This window comes from Tetrao urogallus (assembly GCF_951394365.1).
Source record: "Tetrao urogallus genome assembly, chromosome: 3".
Classification (NCBI taxonomy): Eukaryota; Metazoa; Chordata; class Aves; order Galliformes; family Phasianidae; genus Tetrao; species Tetrao urogallus.
Window position 1 is genome coordinate 6,525,013 of NC_136815.1, and position 20,017 is coordinate 6,545,029.

Genomic DNA, 20,017 nt, shown 5'->3' on the forward strand with positions numbered 1-20,017 from the left:
GCGATGATTACTTCTCACTTAATTCACCAAACAACACTGCTAGATACATTAGATAATGACAAAGTAGGACTGCTTCCTGTTTATCTCATGGTAGAAGTAATCTTCCGATAAAAGAACTACAAGCTAGTATTCCAGATCCCTCTGCTAAGCCAATCTAAGTACCTGCATTTAATGCAGAATGATGTGATAGTGCGTTCTTGTCTCTTGTAAATCAACTTAAAAATCAATGCAAGACAAAATATCAAATTCAAAGTAAAATAAGTGTGCACTGCATTTATACTTAATACAGTGTTAAAACAACAAAAACAACAAAGAGGATGGAGCCAGGCACTCCTCAGCAGTGTCTAGCATGAGGACATAAGGCAATGAGCACAATTGGAACACAAGAACTTTCCCTTGATCTTCAGATCTGTGTGGATGGCAGTACTGGCACAGATTGCCCAGAGGGGCTGCAAAGTCTCCTCTGAAATCTCTAAAAACTGCTGGGGTGTGGTCCTTGGTAACCTGCTCTGAGTGTCTCTGCTTGAGCAGAGATTGGACCAGATGGACCCAAAGGTCCCTTCCAACCTCAATTATTCAGACACTATCATCTTGTGAAAGAAAAAGACAGACAGACAGAAGGACAGACAGAAGGACAGACAGAAGGACAGACAGAAGGACAGACAGAAGGACAGACAGAAGGACAGACAGAAGGACAGACAGAAGGACAGACAGAAGGACAGACAGAAGGACAGACAGAAAACAACCTCTGCTACTGGCCAGATAAAATACTGATCTAGATGGATATGTGGCCTGACAGTACAGTCATTCCTTAAGCTATCTTTTTGGGAAAAAAAATAATTTGGGGAAAAAAACCTTATTGGGGAAAAAAATAAATAAAATTAAAAAAAAAAAAACAAAAAACAGTAAAAACAATAGTACTACACTGTGGCTCAGTAGGTTGCATTTTTATACAGATCTACATTACAGAATACATATTAGTTTTCAGAAAAGCAAGCTTCCAAAGGAGAAAGAGTATTCTCAGTGGCAGCAGAATTTCAGAATAGTTTAATGGAGAAAGAATGAGGACAATATTATCTGCCCCGTTTCAAACTTTCTACAACTCTTCCAGCACAGAGCATCATTAACTACTTCTGAAGCAGCCTTTGGGATTGAAGGACTACATTTATTCCATATGTGAAGTTCTCCTGCATTCCGTACTATGTTTCTTTTTTGAAAATTTTCACTGTAACAAATCACACTTGGATCTCAGGAGATTCACATTTTAAGCTTACCAATTCTGAAAATACTGGAAAATTAGAGAACTAGAGTAATCAAGAAAATGAAAATAGCCTCACAGACTTGAAAATAATGGACAAATATTTGTGCTACGATTACATGTAGATTCATTCTGAATGGTTATAAAAGACTTGAATGAAAAATACTGTAAAATTGTAAATGTTCAATGCAGCTGCTCTACTACTGTACCATCCACCTTCATTATTTCACAAATTCCACCCATGTTCTTTAGTCACCATTTTAGTACTTTGAAAAAAAGCGATTTTTCACATAAATTTAGCTTCATCAGTAGTTCATAATTTGTAATTGGTATAAAATGAAATATTTCAATCATGAGCTACACATAAGAAACTGGAATTTATTTTAACAAATGCGCATTGTTACCATAGTTGAATTCAGAACAACTGTCTTTTTTATATGCCATTGCCTTTGTAAAAGCAATTGACAATGAATCTGATTTAAATGTACAATAAAATAAGTGGTTCATGCTAGAATGATGTCTGCAGCATTCAACATACTCAAATTAATAACATCCATGTTGAAGGACTTAAACCAATCTTGATAATAAATTGTGATCACAAGCATTTTAAGTTCTCTTACCCAGCCTGAATACTACTTTCTGCAGTAATCTGAAAATACATTTCAGTCACCAATATGACAAATTTGAGTAGGCTTTTTATTTAAGCAATTTAAAGCTAATGAACACCTATTACTTCACACCAAAAACGTATTCAGACTTACTAACATTGAAACTATTGCAGGAGAAGTAGCAGCTAAGATATTAGCAGATGTTCATTCAGTCTCAGCTCAGGAAAATAAGACATAAACAGGTTCCAGCCCCAGATTCACACACCACTTCACTAAAAATTATTTGTCTTATTGTGAGTAGAGCTTTGGAGCTTATCTATAAAAAAAAAAAAAAAAAGTGCTAAGAATTCCCAAACGATTCACCTAATGTTGACAATTTTCTTCAGAGAAAAATGCTCATGCATAGCTAGTTCAAGAATCCACTAACTACAAAAACATCATCTCCTTTGTTCCATGATTTCATAAAAAATTCCAAAGGCAACAAATATATGTAGATATATACACCCTATGTGGATCACTTTGAAAGTAATGCCTCCTATTCCTTGGAAATGACAACAAAGAGCACTGTAACACCATTTAAACAGCCAATTCTCAGCTGCAAAACTTTACACTGAAATGCTGAAATGTAGTCACCACCATTAGCTAAGTATTTTCACCTGCATACCACACTCACAAAAATCTGCACCAGTAGAAGTGATTCACTGTTTCACAGCTGCTATGGCAGAATCATCACTAAGAAAATCTGCGCAAGCAGTCCACCTTTCACTGTGATAACATCCACTGCTTGGACTCCATAAATGTTTAGCAAGCATCAATGAATAGCAATGGGTGCAATTTTTTTTTCCCCATGGAGGAATTCAAAGGCACAACTTTGCTTCACACGCATTTCTGTGCTAGACAGCATTTTGTCAGACTGTCCCTCTGCTGCCATCTGTCATACAGTAACAACACGTAACCAAATATTGGTGGGAAGGTTCAATCTTTACTGTTATACCATCAACATTTGTCTCTGAGGTTGTGGACCAACATGATAAAACAGGAGGCATTACTTTCAGAGCAGCCTTCATACATTTCACAAGCAGTGTCCCCAGGGCTGGGTACTGCAGCTGCTTCTATTTAACATCTTTATTAATGATCTTGATGAGGGGATTGAGTGCACCCTCAGTAATTTCACAGATGACACCAAGTTAGGAGGGAGTGTTCATCTGCCAGAAGAGAGAAAGGCACTACAGAGGAACCTGGATAGACTGGATCAGTGGCTAACTGTATGAGTTCCAACAGGGCCAAGTGTCAGGTCCTGCATTTTGGTCACAATAACCTCAGGCAACCCTACAGGGTTGGAGAAGAGCGGCTGGAAAGCTGCCTGATGGAAAGGGACCTTGGTGTGCTGATGGACAGCCAGCTGAATGTGAGTAACAGTGTACCCAGGTGGGCAAAAAGGCCAATGGCATCCTGGCTTGTATCAAGAATGCTGTGGTGAGCAGGACTAGGGAAGTCATCCTGCCCTGTACTCAGCACTGGTGAGGCCTCACCTCGAGTAATGTTTTCAGTTTTGGGCACCTCAGTACAGAATGGACATGGAAGCACTGAGCAGGTCCAGAGAAGGGCAACAAGGCTTGTGAAGGTCTTGGAGAATGTGGCCTGTGAGGAGAGACTGAAGGAACTAGGGCTGTTTTGTCTGGGGAAAAGTAGGCTGAGGGGAAACCTTACTGTTCTCTTCCAATATCTGAAAGGTGCTTACAGTGACAATGGGGTTGGTCACTTCTCACTGGAGACAGGATGAGGGCAAATAGCCCCAAGTTGTGCCAGGGGAGGTTTACGTTTGATATCAGGAAACGCTTCTTTACAGAAAGGGTTGTTAAGCACTGGAATAAGCTCCTCAGGGAAATGGTTGAGTCATCATCCCTGGATGTGTTTAGAAATTGTTTGGATGTGGTGCTCAGGAATATGATTTAGCAGAAGGTTGTTAGGGTAGTATGGTTAGGTCATGGTTGGACATGATCTTTAAGGTCTTTTCCAATCTGAGCAATTGTATGATTCTATAAACAATACCTAATACCCTACAGAAGTTAAATGTACTATCCCATCACAAAAAAAAAAAAAAAAAAAAAAAAAAATTCATTTCCACATCTCGCCCTCCTTCAAATATGCCTCACATTGCTTCCTAAATATTCAAACTAACATTGGGAAAGGGATTGGACACTTCTGAAGTTTCTTAATGGCTCAAGTACTTTGTGATCCTGTCCTTCACAACATCATAGAATCATTGCAGTTGGAAAAGACCTCTAAGATTGTCTAGTCCAAACATTAACCCATGCCTATGACTGCTCTGGACCACATCACTCAGTACAACATCTACCCTTCTCCTGAACACGTTTAGGGATGGTGACTCTACCACCTCCTCAGGCAGCCTGTTCCAATGACTCCCCACTCTTTCTGAGAAGAAATTCACTTAATCATAGAATGGCCTGGGTTGAAAAGAACCACAATGATCATCTAGTTCCAAACTCCCTGCCACAGACAGGATTGCCAGCCACTAGACCAGGCTTCCCAGAGCCACATCCAGCCTTCCCTTGAAGCCTCCAGGGATGGGGCATCCATAACCACCTTGGGCATCCTGTTCCAGTACGTCACCACCCTCTGAGTGAAAGGGTGGTGTTAATATCTAACCTAAACCTCCTCTGTCTCAGTTTGAGACCATGCACTTGGTCTTATTGAACCTCATTAAGTTTTCATGTGCCCACTTCTCCAGCCTGTCCAAGTCTTTCTGGATGGCTTCCTTTCCTTCCAATGTATTGACCGCTCAGTTTGGTGTCATCTGCTAACTTGCTGAGGGTGCACTCAATTCCATCGTCTGTCACTGATAACGATGCTGAAGAGTACCAGTCCCAACACCAACCCTTGGGAGACACCACTTCTGACCAGCCTCCATATAGACACAGACTAACAATAACGTTGATCGTTACCCTTTGGCTGTGACCAGCAATCGAGTTGTATTCTCACCAGATCTGAATACAGGGAAACTATAACCTTCTTGCTCCTCCTGGCTACACTGTTTCTGATACAAGCCTGTGTGCCCTGTGCCTTGGCTACCTGAGCACTCTGCTAGCTTGTGTTCAGCTGAACTTTAACCAATACCCCTAGTAGTTCTTGTTCACATGGCTTTTTAGCCACTCTGCGCCAAGTCTGTCATTATACATCTTGTTACAATCAAAATGCTGGTCTTGTTTGGTTTTGTTGAAGCTCATACAGTTGGCTTCAGTCCATCTTTCCAGCTTGTCCACATCCCTTTGTAGGGCCTATCTGCCCTCATGAAGATCAACACTTTTCTCCCCAGCTTGGTGTCATATGCAGACTTACTGAAGGTGCCCCTCAATTCACTCATCCAAATTGTCAATAAAGACATTAAACAGGATGGCCTCCACTACTGACCCCTGGGGATCATGCTAAAGATCATTTGTAACTTCATGAGGTCTCTCTGCAAGCCCAACTCTCAAGCCTTTCCAGGCCCCTCTTCCCTCCAGTGGCATCTCTTCCCTCCAGTTCATCAGCCATGCCACACTGGTATTGCTGGCAAACTTGCTGAGGGAGCACTCAATCCCACTGCTAAGCTTCTGAAAAATACATTAAGGAATGCCACTTCCAGTACAGACCTCACAAGAATGCCACTTCTCGCTGATCTCCATTCGGACAGTGCTCACAACTATTGGATTGTAACCATCCAATTAATCTTAGGGGATAGAATGGACCTCCAGGGATTGTCTGGTCCAACTGCCCTGCCAAAGCAGGTTCTCAGCAGAATGTCTCTCCAGTAGGTATCCAGACTGGTCTTGCAAACTTCCAGGGAAGGAGACTCCATGAACTCAGGGTAGCTTGTTCCAGTGCTTTGTAACCCTCAGGGTAAATAAGTTCTTCCCTGTGTTTGTACGGAACTGGCTGTGTTGTGAACCCCTTGTTCTATCACTGCACACCACTGAAAAGAGCCTGGCCCAATCCTTTTGATTCCCACAGTATCCGCAACTACTGCAGGTTTCTCAGCATGAAGTCCAGTTGGGTTTTAAATATATCTGAAAAAGAAGCTGTATCAGATAATTTTGATGTACTAATTGTGTAATACCAAACAGAACTGATGTGGTCTCTGTCACTTCAGTAATCAGTAGCCCAGTATAGAACACTACCTTAAACGTGGTACAGACTTTGCAAATACACATTCAGCTCATTCAATACATTCTAATGTCAGTAGTTCTGCAAACCTACTTCCTGTATGATTGATTACCATTTTGTCACAGTGCATGGAGTTCTTTTTCCATGAGTACGGGGCTTGTATTTCCATTTGAATTTAATTAAGTTCTTGTCTGCCTGGAAGGGTACATCTTGATGGCATCAGTGCTCTGGTACTTGAATCACATTCCCCAGTTTCTTATTGTCACCATATTATTTCTTTTTGCTAACTTGCTGAAGTTCTGCTTTGCTCCACCATCCAAAGTATTAACAAATGTTAAACTACTGACTTCTACAACCCATCATTAGCAATTAGAATTTATCAGGAGGGTATCTGACATATCACTGAGTTAAGAATTACCAGCTTGAGGTTGTACCATAGCCTTCTGTTATTTGAGATGGAGGTTGCTGGCAAAGCTCTAGCATTTCTCAAAGTGTTTTTTAAAGAAGGGAAGATGACACTTCATGTTCATTGTTGCATAAATCTTGCCTAATGCTGGACTAATGGCTGTACAGGTATCTTCCAGGTATTAAATGTAGTTTGTTTAAAACTGTCAGAAGGCTTCAGAGGTCTTTGCCAGTGCCCTAAAAAGCTGACAATGCGAAACCTCTAATAGTGCCTTCTGTCTGCTTCAGTCTTCAGTAAACAAGTGTTCTGTGGCTAAATGAGAACTATTTCAACTTACCAATATTTTGATTTGTGATTTATGCATGTTAGGAGCTGCACACTGTATCCATTTTTTCAGATGAGGTTTATTTTAGGGTTTCCCTATTTGTGAATGGTGTCAAAGGAGTCAGTAAAAAAAAAAAAAAAAAAAATTCATTCAATTGAAGTGCAATACACATTATGAGGAAGAAAGAATATGGGTCCTTGATGACTCACCAAGATGGCAAGTAAAATCTTGTCCAAGGGTTACCTGATCATGTTTTTGCAAAGAAATGGCAGAGTAGGAAAAGCTTTTTGTAAGGTCTCTTAATATAAAATAACTTCATTATGTCAAAACACAATGCCCTAAGTTTGTATGTCTGATCCCTTTATGAATTAAAATAAATATGAATTTACATTTGAAGTCCACATGTGAAGTAGCTTTACACCTACTGCCAATTGTAATGTTCGCACACTCTGCTTTTGGAAGGAATTAGACTGAGATGATTGTTTACATCATGCAAATCTTCTAAACATAAAAATCACTTAATACCTCCCATTTTGTTTTTACTATGCTGTCCAGACAGTTCGAAGGGCTTCCAGAGGTTTTCCTTTTGCCAGTAGTTACTCATGGACAACTTGTGCTATCATATGAAAGCATAAACGCATATATGTATGTATTTGCTGAGGGAATTGTAGTTTGTTATACAGTTAAATGTAGTAGATAAACACAAGGCAGCAAGGTTGACTTTACAGACAACTTCAGGACACTTTCACATGAAGACGCAGAGCTCCTGGAATGGATCCAGAGGAGGGCCACTAAGATGATCAGAGGACTGGCACACCTCTCCTGTGAATAAAGGTTGAGGGAACAAGGCTTGTTCAGCTTGGAGAAGAGAAGGCTCTGGGGAGATCAGTGGCCTTCCAGTACCTAAAGGGAACATACAAACAGGAGGAGGAACAGCTGTGTACATGGGTGTATAGTGATAGAACAAGGGGGAACAGTTTTAAACTGAGACAGCGGAGGTTTAAGTTTGATATTAGGAGGAAGTTTTTCCACTCAGAGGGTGGTGACACACTGGAACAGGTTGCCCAAGGAGGCTGTGGATGCCCCATCCCTGGAGGCATTCAAGGCCAGGCTGGATGTGGCTCTGGGCAGCCTGGTCTGGTGGTTGGCAACCCTGCACATAGCAGGAGATTGAAACTAGAACACAACTACATTGTGGTTCTTTTCAACCCAGGCCATTCTATGATTCTATGGTAAGCAACACATTAACATTTAGTGGAATAATTCATGTATCAAGTACACCTACATTCAAGGTGAAATAAAACCCAAGCTGAAATGGTTATATTGGCTTAAGATATCAAGTGAGTAATGCCAGAAAATGCCAAAGTTACCACTGACCACAGACACTTGCTCTGCCTACACAAGCCCACCGATTCAAGCTTCTGCTCCATCAATTCTGTCTGCCAAGGAAAAATATGAAAAGCACAAACACCAAGAACCTGACACATCATTACTTGGTGATTCAATTACATTTACATTTCTCCAGAATTAGAACAGAAAACACTGATGCTCTTATTTCAAAAGTTATTTCTAGATGTGAGAAGAGAAAAGCTATAAAAAACAAGTGCTTCTATTCAGAAAATGGAGGGTCTGGCCTCTCAGAGGATGAACATTAGCTGGAGAAGAAAGTCAGTATGCTATGTTTCACTGCTAAGAAGGGAAACAAAAGAGTTTAAGGGTGCATGTGAAAAGAAAATATCAAAGCAATCATAATGTGCACTTGTCCTACAAATGCATTTGTAAATCATGGATCTTGTATTGAGATACACACATTAACGTATCGATCATGCTAAGTTTCACACCTCACTTACCTTAATTCACTGAGTATTTTAGAGCAAGTGCAGGAACAGCTGGTAAAAATAGCTAAATGCTTGAATGTGCTGCTTAATATAAAGTTAGGAAATAAAGGTTTTTAAATGAACTGAATAAGATCTGACTGCCCATTAACAAAAAAAAAAAAACCTAGAAAGAACACTTAACCAAGGAAAGACTAAATTCTCATCAAGCCATGAGCAGAAGTAATCACAAACATTTCCACCAGATCCCTGACATGAGGCTTTAAAGACTTAACAGTCAGCATTTCAGAGAAAAATAAATGTTTTGTTTATATCTATATCCAGAGTCTAAGTACATTCCCAGAATTATTTTTATTATAGCATCCATTTCTGAAGCTGAAATTCTAAACGGGTTATTATTCCTATTTACTATAACTCAAAAATATGAACACTAAATTCTTAGTAAGAGCAGAGACAGAAAAAGTTAGGTTTTTTTTCCCCCATTAATTTCATATAGCTTCTATTTTAGCCCTGGTATAATAACTCTATTGGCAGTAGCCCTTGACAAGAAGCAAGGGATTAACTATGTAGCTGGCCAGAAGCATCTATTCTCTTTAATCTATTTTTCTGAAGGGGCCATCTGCTCTTATTTCTTCATTTCATGTTCTAGCTTGAAATTGCATTCACTATTCTGTTAGTATTTCAATTAGTTGCATGTAAAAGTTTCTACCATGTCAGGATGGCTGTCTTGAGGATGAAATGCTCTAAGGTAAAAAAGGGGAAAAGAGGTTATTAGCAAAAGCTGATTGACTGTAATTTATACAGTTCAAATAGCTAATTAGTTATCATTGGAGTGAAGGGAAAATAACCCTCTCTAGCATTTGTTTTATTACAACACAGCCTGACATCCAATACCGACAAGTGCATATAGCCAAGTTATAAGGTGCTGAACTTGAACAGAGAAGGATCACAGTTTCTCTGACAGCTTCTTATCAGATGATTGCTCAAAGATTTCAAACCCGCTTTGGTAACAGCACCAAAAACTTCCAAATGATGTGCCAAAACCACTTCATGAAAATGCTGACAAGCTACTGCCACATGATTAGCAATATTTGCATGGATTTATGAAGAATGAACAAGCTTCCAAAGTATTTACTCACTGTAAACTACAGGTTTGCACTCTATCTAGATATCATTAATAGCCTTCTAGTCAAGACAGCCAGTGGAAGTTCTGGTCATTGCCTTGAGCACACAAGCAAAAGGAAACAACATCTTCAGGACCTACTAGTTACTTATGTACAGCAAATAAATTGTCAACAATGCTGAGCATATCCACTGAAGTTTAGAGAAACTATGATTTACTTGTTGAGAGCAGATCTTACCAATTTCTATCAGACATTATTTCAGTAATAACGAAAGTAACTCATCTCAACCAGCTACTTGCCACTTACGCGATAATGAAATGCACATCAGCATTTTTAATTAACCTTATGCAGAACTATGAACTATTACTTGGTGTTCCAAACAAGGCCTGTTATTTCAGATGCGTAAATTTTCAAGCACATCTGTGAACATATGATTTATAAATAACAATGATAGTTGCTCTGCACTCTCCATTTAATCAGTGATAATTATGTGATATTCTAAGAGCTTACAGTTAAAAGGTTTGGTGAAGTGTTGCTCTTAAATCTCAATTTAACACTTACCAAATTGGCCTGAGCCTTGCTAGTTAAAACATACATCAAGAGAACAGCACAGGTCAAAGCTATTTCAGTTCCTATCCATAACTTAATTGCATTTAGAAAGTCCCAAGTAAAGTACCTCTATTATAACTACAACAAGCAGCCTGTGTGTAAGCCTATGCTTGTGATCAAACAGTGATCAACAAAGCAACAAAAACAACAACAAAAAAAATGTATGGGACAGAGGAGCAGTGAGACGCAAGGACCACTTTCTGCAGGCAGGCCAGTTAGAGCCTTTGTACCCTGAGCAACAAGTTTTCACACTTACATACTTAAATTGAGTCATTTTAACAAAATGATTATTTAACTATTGAAGCCTGTTAACCGTACACTGCCTTTCTTCAGGAGGGACCCACATTTCCAGGAGCAGACAGTATATTCAGCAACAAAATCACTGTGACAGATGAACACTGATGGCATACAGCACTCAGGTTCACTTCCCTGCATTCTTTCAATGGGACCAACACCACTTTCCCAGTTACGTTCCCTCACAGCAGCAGACACTCGTTAGGCTAAATGCCGGCTCCCCCTGCTGACACTGTCAGTACGAGTCACAGCACAGCTGTCACGCTGAAGATACAGGCTGCATTTCAAGAGACCAGAAAATCCTAGAATAGCTCAGGTTGGAAAAGATCACCAAGTCCAACCACAACCTGACTGTACTACCGTAACTCTAACAACCCTCTGCTAAATCATGGCCCCAAGCACCACATCTGAACCTCAAAACATTCAGGAAAAAAACTGAAATTAACAACTGCATGACAGCTCTAATACTTGGAGATCAACTGCTAACAACACTGTTTCTTGATAGAGGTAAAGCAACCAAAAAAAGTTACCTATTTTCAAAACTATTAAGATACTTTTCAGTTATCCTACAGCAGATTCTTACAGGGAACACTTCTTTCCTTACGTCAGACTAACATCTCAGTTACCTGAGAATCCCATATTCAAAAGAAAAAAGACTGGAAGAAATTTCAGACATACATTCATTCCCTCAAGCATTTTGCCATACTCCTGGAATTCCTGATACATGCTTCACATGGACTAAACAGGTTTCTGTGAAGTCTTCCAGACAGGCTGCAGTAAAAACACATTTCAAAAACACAAACATTAAGTTTTAAGATATAAATACTCTTGCACACTTTTATATAATAGGCTCATAGAAGCTTTAGCCTTTTTTTCCCCCAACCACAGTGTAATAAGTGTACGCTAAGCAAAAAGAATCTTTAAAAGAACTTTGTGTTGGACAAGTGGACAGATCACAGTAATTCTCTTTAGACTTTAAATCCAAGTGTTAAGAACCACATTTCACCTTCTAATCTCTGTCTAGGATGTCATTAGGATAACCCTAAAAAAAAATACTGACTAGAGCAAGAGGTATCACTGCAATTGCAGTCTATCTGCTGTAGATCCTCCACTGAAAGTGAAACAAATTAGATTCTCCAACAATAGGATCTAAACAGAGGAACTGAGTCAAATGATTCATAATAAACTACTTCTTTGTGAAACCTCTCCAGCCCCCACAGAAAGTTTGTGAAATCCTTGTAAGACACACAGACAATTCAGTTCTGATAATTTTCTCCTGAAGCCAAGGCAGGCTGGAAGTGGGCATGAAACTATCAATTAATACAGCAAAAAACTATTCTAGCTTTCTGAACTTTTTAAACTGTAATAGAGTGAGATTGGAAGTGACCTTAAAGATCATCTAGTTCCAACCCCCCATCACATGGACAGGGTTGACAATAATAATAAATTTTGTTATGTTTCATATGAAGTGATTTCAAAACGATCATGACAGTTCACTTCAGCAAAAAGGGTCAAACTTCCCCCCACTTCTGTGCATACGTATCTATCCCAGTAGAGACTTCTGGTGTAAAGAAAGCTTGACTTACATTATGTGTAGAAACTGGTCTCATCTATAATGACAAAATCAGGGGAAAAGACCAAAACGTGCTTGCAGAAGCTTTAGGTCAGAAGCCCTGAGAGTGCAGAGGGCTGACAAGTCCTCCTGTCACTCTAGCAGGAAAGTAATAAAAAAGCCATTAATAAAAATTCATTTGGTTTCTGTTTTTGTTTTTTTTTTTTTTGTTTGTTTGTTTCGTTTGTTTGTTTTTTGTTTTGTCTTTTTTTAAAATACTACTACTATCCCAAAACAGGAGAAAAATACAGCTGAAAGCATTAAGCACCTGCTTTCAAAAGAACTTGCTTTCAAGAATACAGTTACTGTTCCTGGACCACATCTGATCAGGAGCACTTCACTACAAATGCATTTACACCAAGCAGTCAATGAATGCAGCTTGAATGTTCAGTGTCAGAGCAACAACAGCAATTCTGATTTCATTCTAGATCTGTCTAGTACATGGAAAGGAATCTTCTCCTACTGATTATTCCTATTGTACAACCCAAAATGGATTGACAAAAGTGAAGAAAATTACTAAAACCTCAAAGGATTTGAATTTCTAGTTTCCACCATCACTACACTATACCAGGATCAGCACAGCAGAACTTCCAATACAAAAGAAAATTTGTTAAGTGCAAGAGCAATAAGCTTACTGAAATGATTTCTAGTTCTTTCATGTGCATCTTGATATTGACAATTACCAATACTAACACTAAAAAAATCTAGTCAAGATTGAATGTCCAGAAATGCAAGTATTTTGACAAAGATTTTAAGGAACCATTTATTTTAGTATCTTGTTTAACATCTAGGCAATCAAAATATTGTGCTTCAGTTTTCACTTTATTTTTTGCTTCACGTTTCACAACTCTGAAGGGCCTCTTTGCAGCTTTACCTCTGTGGAGGCAGCTATGCACACAAACCACAAGTTAATGATTATTTTCACAAACATATCAGATTAACAAGAAGCTTATAGACCTTTTACCAAGGTTGTAATATTTTTCCATGATCTTCTTGAAGATGAAGACAATTTTGTACCTAGAATTCATGTCAGAAGACAATTAAATTCTAGTTCGTATGACCTCATTTTAAAGACATGATTATGTACTTGTAACTTCTGCTCAGCTAAAGTATCTAACCTAGGTCATTCTCAGAACTACAATCACTGTTATTCAACACCCAAGTTGCAGAATACTCTGAATCAGAATCCTTAAAGTTGGAAGGGACCTTTAAAGGTCCTCTAATCCAACTCCCCTACAATGAACAGGGGCATCCACAGCTAGATCAGCCACCACTGTAGACCACCACTGTAAAGACTCTTTCCTTTATGTCCAACCTAAATCTCCTTTCTTTAAGTTTAATGCAGTTTTCCCTTGTTCTAACACTGAAACTAGAGAGTCCGTCTCCTTTCCTGTAGCTCCCCTTCATATATTTAAAGCTATAAAGAATGATGAGGTTTCTCCTCCAGAGGAAACAATCCTATTTCCCTCAGCCACTCCTCAAATCTTGCTTTCCAGCCCCTTTCATCAGCTTTGTTCCTCTTATCTGCAAACACTCATTAAGTTCACATTCTCTTTGTGAGTGAGGGGCTCAAAACTGAAAACAGTATTTCAAGTTTCTCCTTATTAGTGCCACATACAATGAGACAATCCCTTCCCTAGTGCTGACCATGCTATTTCTGATAGAGGCCAGGACACATTTTGCCTTCTTGACCACCTGGGCACACTACTGGCTCATGCCTCTAGATTTTTTTTTTATTGGGCAAGCTTCCAGCCACTCTTCCCCAAGCCTGTATTACTGCATGGGGTGGCTCTGACATGAGAGAAGAACCCAACCTCTAACCTTATTGAACATCACACAGTTGAACCCTGTCCAGTGATCCAACAAATTCCAGATTCCTCCACAAATCCTTCCCACCATCAAGCAAATACAGCCCTGCTCAAGCAGATCAGTTGCCTACTTTATCAAAGTACACCATTTGGCTAACGCATCTATCCTTAATTTCATATCACTATTAATAACAAATATTAAGCTCAGCTAAGAACAGTCAGCCCATTTACTGTAAGCTATTAGTTACATCAGTTACCAGCTAATCCATTTAAGCATGCTTTTTACTGAAATTGCTTAGTGTTAATTAGAAGTCACACACAGTACCACACTTTACAAAGACTGTTCAACTCTGAACTTTGATATCTCACTCTCCCAAAGAAGGAAGGAGATCACATTGTTTCTTAATTATACCTCAATTTGAAATCAGAGAGAACTCGATAGCCACAAATATCACATACATAGATTATAAGTACATGCGAGTAGAGCAAGCTACGGGCCAGAGGAGCAGCCATTCAGTGTTGTGACTCCTCTGATTTCTTCAGTAAATAAGTGCTCAGAAGGTTACAGTTTTAATTTGCATGGATGGTGTCGAAAAGGATTGAAAGTGACAAACCATGTCAGCTTAAATTTGAAACCTTTAAATTTGATCTCTCTCATTGACTGCCAAAGTAAGTGTGCAAGTGAATTAGAAGTCAGCTTTGGTCTCAATGTGATCATGGGTGAGCAGCTGCAGGGTAGAGTCACGCTTCATAGCAGATGAGCCCAGGGTGAAGTATGTATGCTTATCTTTAGCTGCATTTCCCAGCTTCACTGTTAACATGACTGGAATACCTGATAAATCAATTCCCCTGCCTTTTAGGAGACTAAGACTCAAACCTAATTGTTAACAAGCTACAACTTTCCCAGGGCAGTTTCACTGCAGGAAAAGCAATGAGCCAACCACAACAAATGTCTGCTTCTGAAGTGTTATAGAGTGGAGAAGGTATAGACCAGATGAAACAAGAGACAATCTGATGGCTTCTTCAAGTTCTTACTACTTTTTAAGCTATCTTAAAAGAACCAGAACCTAAGCCAGCTTTGCTTGGTTTTATGGGGTTGCCTTCAAGCCATACCCATCCATATTTCTGAAGGAAATTTTTCCTGCATTACACCTGCCAGTTAACCCTTGTAAGCTTTCACATATTATTGTTTTGAAGTTTGATTCTTAGAAGATAATAACAGTTTCTGCTTTCTAGTTAACCTCCAGGAATGACAACTTCAAAAATCTTTCAGTCTGAAGTGTGCACTACAAAATTTACTCATACTCAGGATTACTCAGAACATACAGAATCCAATCAGTTTTTTTTTTTCATTTGCTTTACAAAATGCCTATAGCCTCTACAGAGCATTTTGCCAGCCTTCAAGAGCTGAATACTGAAAAGGGGAATTACTACTTCGCTTGCAGAAGCTGCAATGAGAAACAAATGGAGGATGTGCCACACCACTGAGGGACTGGGAACTGAAGTTACCATGCATGTCTGCCCCATGCCACGTTTGTCCTCAAAGCAGGAGGATGATTCAGCAGCAAACAGATGATTTATATCACAAAGTTAGTGCATCAGTTCACTAAAAAGTGTGCTTGATGACAAAATTTTAATTCTTCACACATCTATTCGTAAAAAAAAAAAAAAAAAAAAAAAAAAGGAAATCCTTAGTAAGCACCCAGAAACCCACATCCCTGAATAGATTTATTCAAAATCATTAACATCTATGTTAGTGTAATAAATTGAGTTCCTGCTTTAACAATTTTTACTTCGCAGGCACAGAATAGCTACAAACATAAGGCAGGTTAATATTCTCTACAATGCAGGAAGCCAGTACGCTTCTCACACCATCTATCCTCCTTGGCTTTTAGGAAAGCACTAGTTTGAAGAGATGGCAATTTGATCACTAACTCATGAAGCTTTGGACAGAAGTCAGCAAACCTGTGCTGATCACAGACAGTCACGTGGCTCAGCACAGTGATCCAGCATCCAGCTAGCACACACAGCCATCTACTGATCAGAAGGCTTGTTATTCCTGTATATCTTACTCTTGACAGGAGTTTAAAGGTAGTCTTGCCAACTGAAGCAATAGCTTAAGTCTCAATATAGCTAAAATAAGATCTTAAGGCAAAATTCCTTAAGACCAGCCTACGTAGAAGTAAAAGCTGTATTTCAGATAAGACACGGACTCATTACCTCTTAATGTAAGGATTACAGCTGCCCTGACTTTAATCACTGTTTCCCTCCACCTACATATTTAACATTATATAAAACAAGCACCAAACATCAGTTTTAATGTCATCTTATTAAAAAACACACCCTGTATCAACATGTTTTCAGTGAGCTTCTGGTAGCATGCAGTCTCAGATCCCTTACCCAACATTCACAGAATACTTGCCAGATCAGCACAGATCTATAGGATGACAAATAAGGCAACTCTTTTCTTCTCTTCTACATTCTTACAGTACCATTAGGGAATTTTTTTCCAGTGTAGTGTTGGTTGTAATATGTACAAACACTTGCAGTGTTAATAGCTTTCAAAAACACTGCGATCTACACAATGATAAAGAACTGATTTCACTTCAGAAGTATCACTTTTACATTCAAAACATATTTCCCAGTTTTTGCATATAAAATAGAGCAGCTGACAGTAACTTGGAAAAATACAAAGACACAATACCTGTACCAGATTTTTGCTCTTTCACAGAACTGTATCCTTCCCTTTTGTCCTTACTTGTAAGATAGTAACCAAGCAATATTCCAGTTCCCATTGACTGGTATCAGCTACAAATTAATCTTATTAGGATGGACACAATTATGAGCAACATGCCTGCTTCCAACATACAGCGTGTTTAAAGGTTAACAAAAATCATTTTTAAAGAGACTTACTGTTCAAACATACAAGTAAATATTATTCAAAGCAGAAAAAATAGAAAAGATTCCTACTACACTAAAATTTAAGCAGCAGTTAAAGATACCAATAAGAAAAAAATCACTAATAGATTTTGCATCCCAAAAAAGACAGTCACCAAATTCCTGAGCAGTGTTCAGTGCCAATGAAAGAAATCAGTATTGCAACAGCACTGCAATATATTACGAAGGATAAATGAAAAATACTACCTCCAAGTTGAATACTTTCAAAATGCTGAAAATTTTTATTAGGGCAAGAGGAGACAGACACCTTAATTCTGAGAGACCAACAACACTGCCTATCGAAGTATTCTGGCAGCATCCTAGTTATCTCTGCATTGTTTTTCAAGTGACTCCTCTGAAACAAAGCATGTCAAGCTCTTTCTGTATCATTTGCAATTACGTAATTTGTATGTATCCAAATTATAGTTCGTAATTACAAGCGTAACATGCAAATGTGTTCACTTCTGTGCAAAAGCTGTAATTAAATGATTTTTGGAAGTCTATACACAGACCACTTTTCCCTAGCCTAGAAGCAGAGTTTCAGCATGGGCAGTTATTTCAGCTATTTTGCTCTTTTGTCAGTGCTGAAGCAACTGAAATGAGGGAGCAACATCTCAGGAAGATTCACAAGTTCTACCATAGAATTCTTACACATCAATCCTAAGTTTATGTATTTCAGTTAAAGTAAACGCAAATGTTAAATGTAATGCTCTTAAGACATCAAAACACCATTACGTAATTAAGCTAGTTATTTTAAGCACTTAAAGATGTTCTCACACACCTCGGCTAAGCTAAACTCTGAAACACGCTTCATTCTAAACTGAGGAACTAAGCAACTTCAGCTTCAAAAAAAATAGACAAGCCACTTCATTTGCCTTAGTGTTCTATCACAGAAAGAACTCACTGGACCTGGCATATGACAAACAAGCAAAAATAACACTTCGCCACTAATAATTGCATTTACTTCAATGTGAATATCAACTGAATTAAGTGAACCAGCCACTGATAAAGTTTTGTTAAACGTCTTTTCTCAAAACAGTGAGTTTCTCAATTCTATTAGACATCCAACTCACCTCACCTGGGTCCTCAACTGTACAACTGTTTTAAAGGGTTTTAGATAGCAGCTACAGAAATACATATTTTAAGCTACAGTTAACTGGTTGATAGTTGTCTTGTTTCATTTTTTGCCTGACACGTGAACACTTCAATCAGATTTAATGCAAGACTTACAGTGTAAGCAAAAATTCCAATGAGACTAGAATAAAGAGGTTCAAACCACAACCATCACTTTTTTCCTATGGAATACATTACTTGGTTTTGGAGCTACAAGTATGCAAGTAGGTACCAAGTATTATACAATGAAAGCAGGTAGATGTTTCTGCCTCTTAACTGCCCATTTGAATGAGAACTACAAAACCTACTGGTCTACAAAAGTGATGATTCTACAGTAATAACTGGAGAACTGTATGTATTTCCATAAATAGTATTTGAAATAATTTACACACTTCCACAACGTGCATCTGATTGTATGATTTGTATAAAGGTTCTGCCAACACTAATTTAAAGTAACTTCACTAATTTGCAGCCTTAAGTTCTGAGCCACTGAGCTTAGCGTTTAGCATTTCTTTAATAGAAAGCATGAAAATAGAGAGTTGCGTTAACAAAGAGCTCTCTCTCACTATCAGTGGCGCTCCTACAAATTCAAAATTGGAATAAATAAGCAGAATGTCAACAGCCCAAGGGCAGGCAGCTGCAAGTCACACAGTACACGCATTCCACAGCTGAAACTAACAGTAACTCCAGAACATTTTGGACAGTAGTTAAGTCTCCATCCAATTTAGAGATTGGCATTTGCAGTCCATTACACATCAAGCAGCAAGTCAATACACTGAAGACGACACACTGATTTAGCCCTATCCGTGTAGCATGCCGTACAGCTTGGAGTCACTTCAACTGAAGCAAAAAACACTTAGCTGCTATTGAGTTACACTGGAAGACAGGTTCCTAACTTGCTTCACCCCACCATTCCAAATACTCGGAGGGCTTATTTACTGAGCGGGACTTGTAAATGTGGAGATGTGTAACAGGCAGGTGATTCACACGAAGCCACGCAGCCTAAGTCACATGGCTTTTCTACTCAGCACCATCGAAACAAAGAGCCAGCACGATCGGACATGTCAAAGGCAGAGGGATCATCCTGACTGCCTGGAGCTGCATATTTGAAAAGGAGCATGCCCGCTGTTTTGGGAAAAAGCAACCAAAGGCGTTGTTTGCTCCCTAATACTGGAGTTTGAAGAGGCACCAGATCCGAGACAAAGATGCAGGCTCCGGCCAATAGTCACGCATCTACAACCAGCAAGCTATTACACCGGAACACCTCGGGGTAAAAGAGGGAACACTTAAGGATTTAACCGCCCCAAAACTTCAACCAAGCTACACAACAACTCAACTTGAAGTACTCTATAAATTAAACAACGGAAGATTATCTTAAGCCACCCCAAACCAGAGCAGGGCTGGGGGACACCACCCTCAGCCTCCTTCGAGCAGGACGGGGCTCAGGAGCCGGGCAGCACCTCAGCAACAGCCACAGGATAGAGAACAAATCCACGCCGTGCGGCCTCCGCGCCCCTCCGCGCCCCGCGTCTCCGCGGAAACTTCCAGCAGCGCGGAAGGATGGAAGGAAAGGGCCGCCGCCGCACCCCTCACCTTGGTTGACCAGCCGCAGGGTGTGCGTGAAGGACGGGTCCAGGGAGTCCTTCTCCGCCATCAGCTCGGGCAGATATCTCTCGTCCATAACGGTGGTAGCGCTCCGGGGCGGCAACGGAGCGCCCGCGGGGAAGGAGAAAGTGCGGAGCTGGGTGCCGGGCGGCGGTAAATCCTCGGAGGCAGCGCTTCCCCCCGGCCGCCTCCCGCCTGGGGCTGCGGGGACGCATCCAGAGGGAAGCGCCGCGAGCCCCCGGCCGAGAGCGAGAGGGAAGGGGACGGCCCCCTGGGCGCGGGACGCGAAGAAATCCCTCAGCGGACACGCACGGGGCGG

At 39.8% G+C, this 20,017-nt stretch overlaps 1 protein-coding gene across 1 annotated transcript in view; it reads right to left on the bottom strand.

The window, feature by feature from the left end:
• Positions 1 to 19,774, bottom strand: part of KHDRBS3 (KH RNA binding domain containing, signal transduction associated 3) — a gene marked incomplete at its 5' end in the record, with an annotated part of 75,973 nt that extends 56,199 nt beyond the window's left edge. The window contains one exon of the mRNA XM_079533106.1: positions 19,687 to 19,774. Coding sequence (XP_079389232.1) covers positions 19,687 to 19,774 — 88 coding nt within the window. The remainder of the gene's footprint in view (positions 1 to 19,686) is intronic.
• Positions 19,775 to 20,017: the final 243 nt, after the last annotated feature.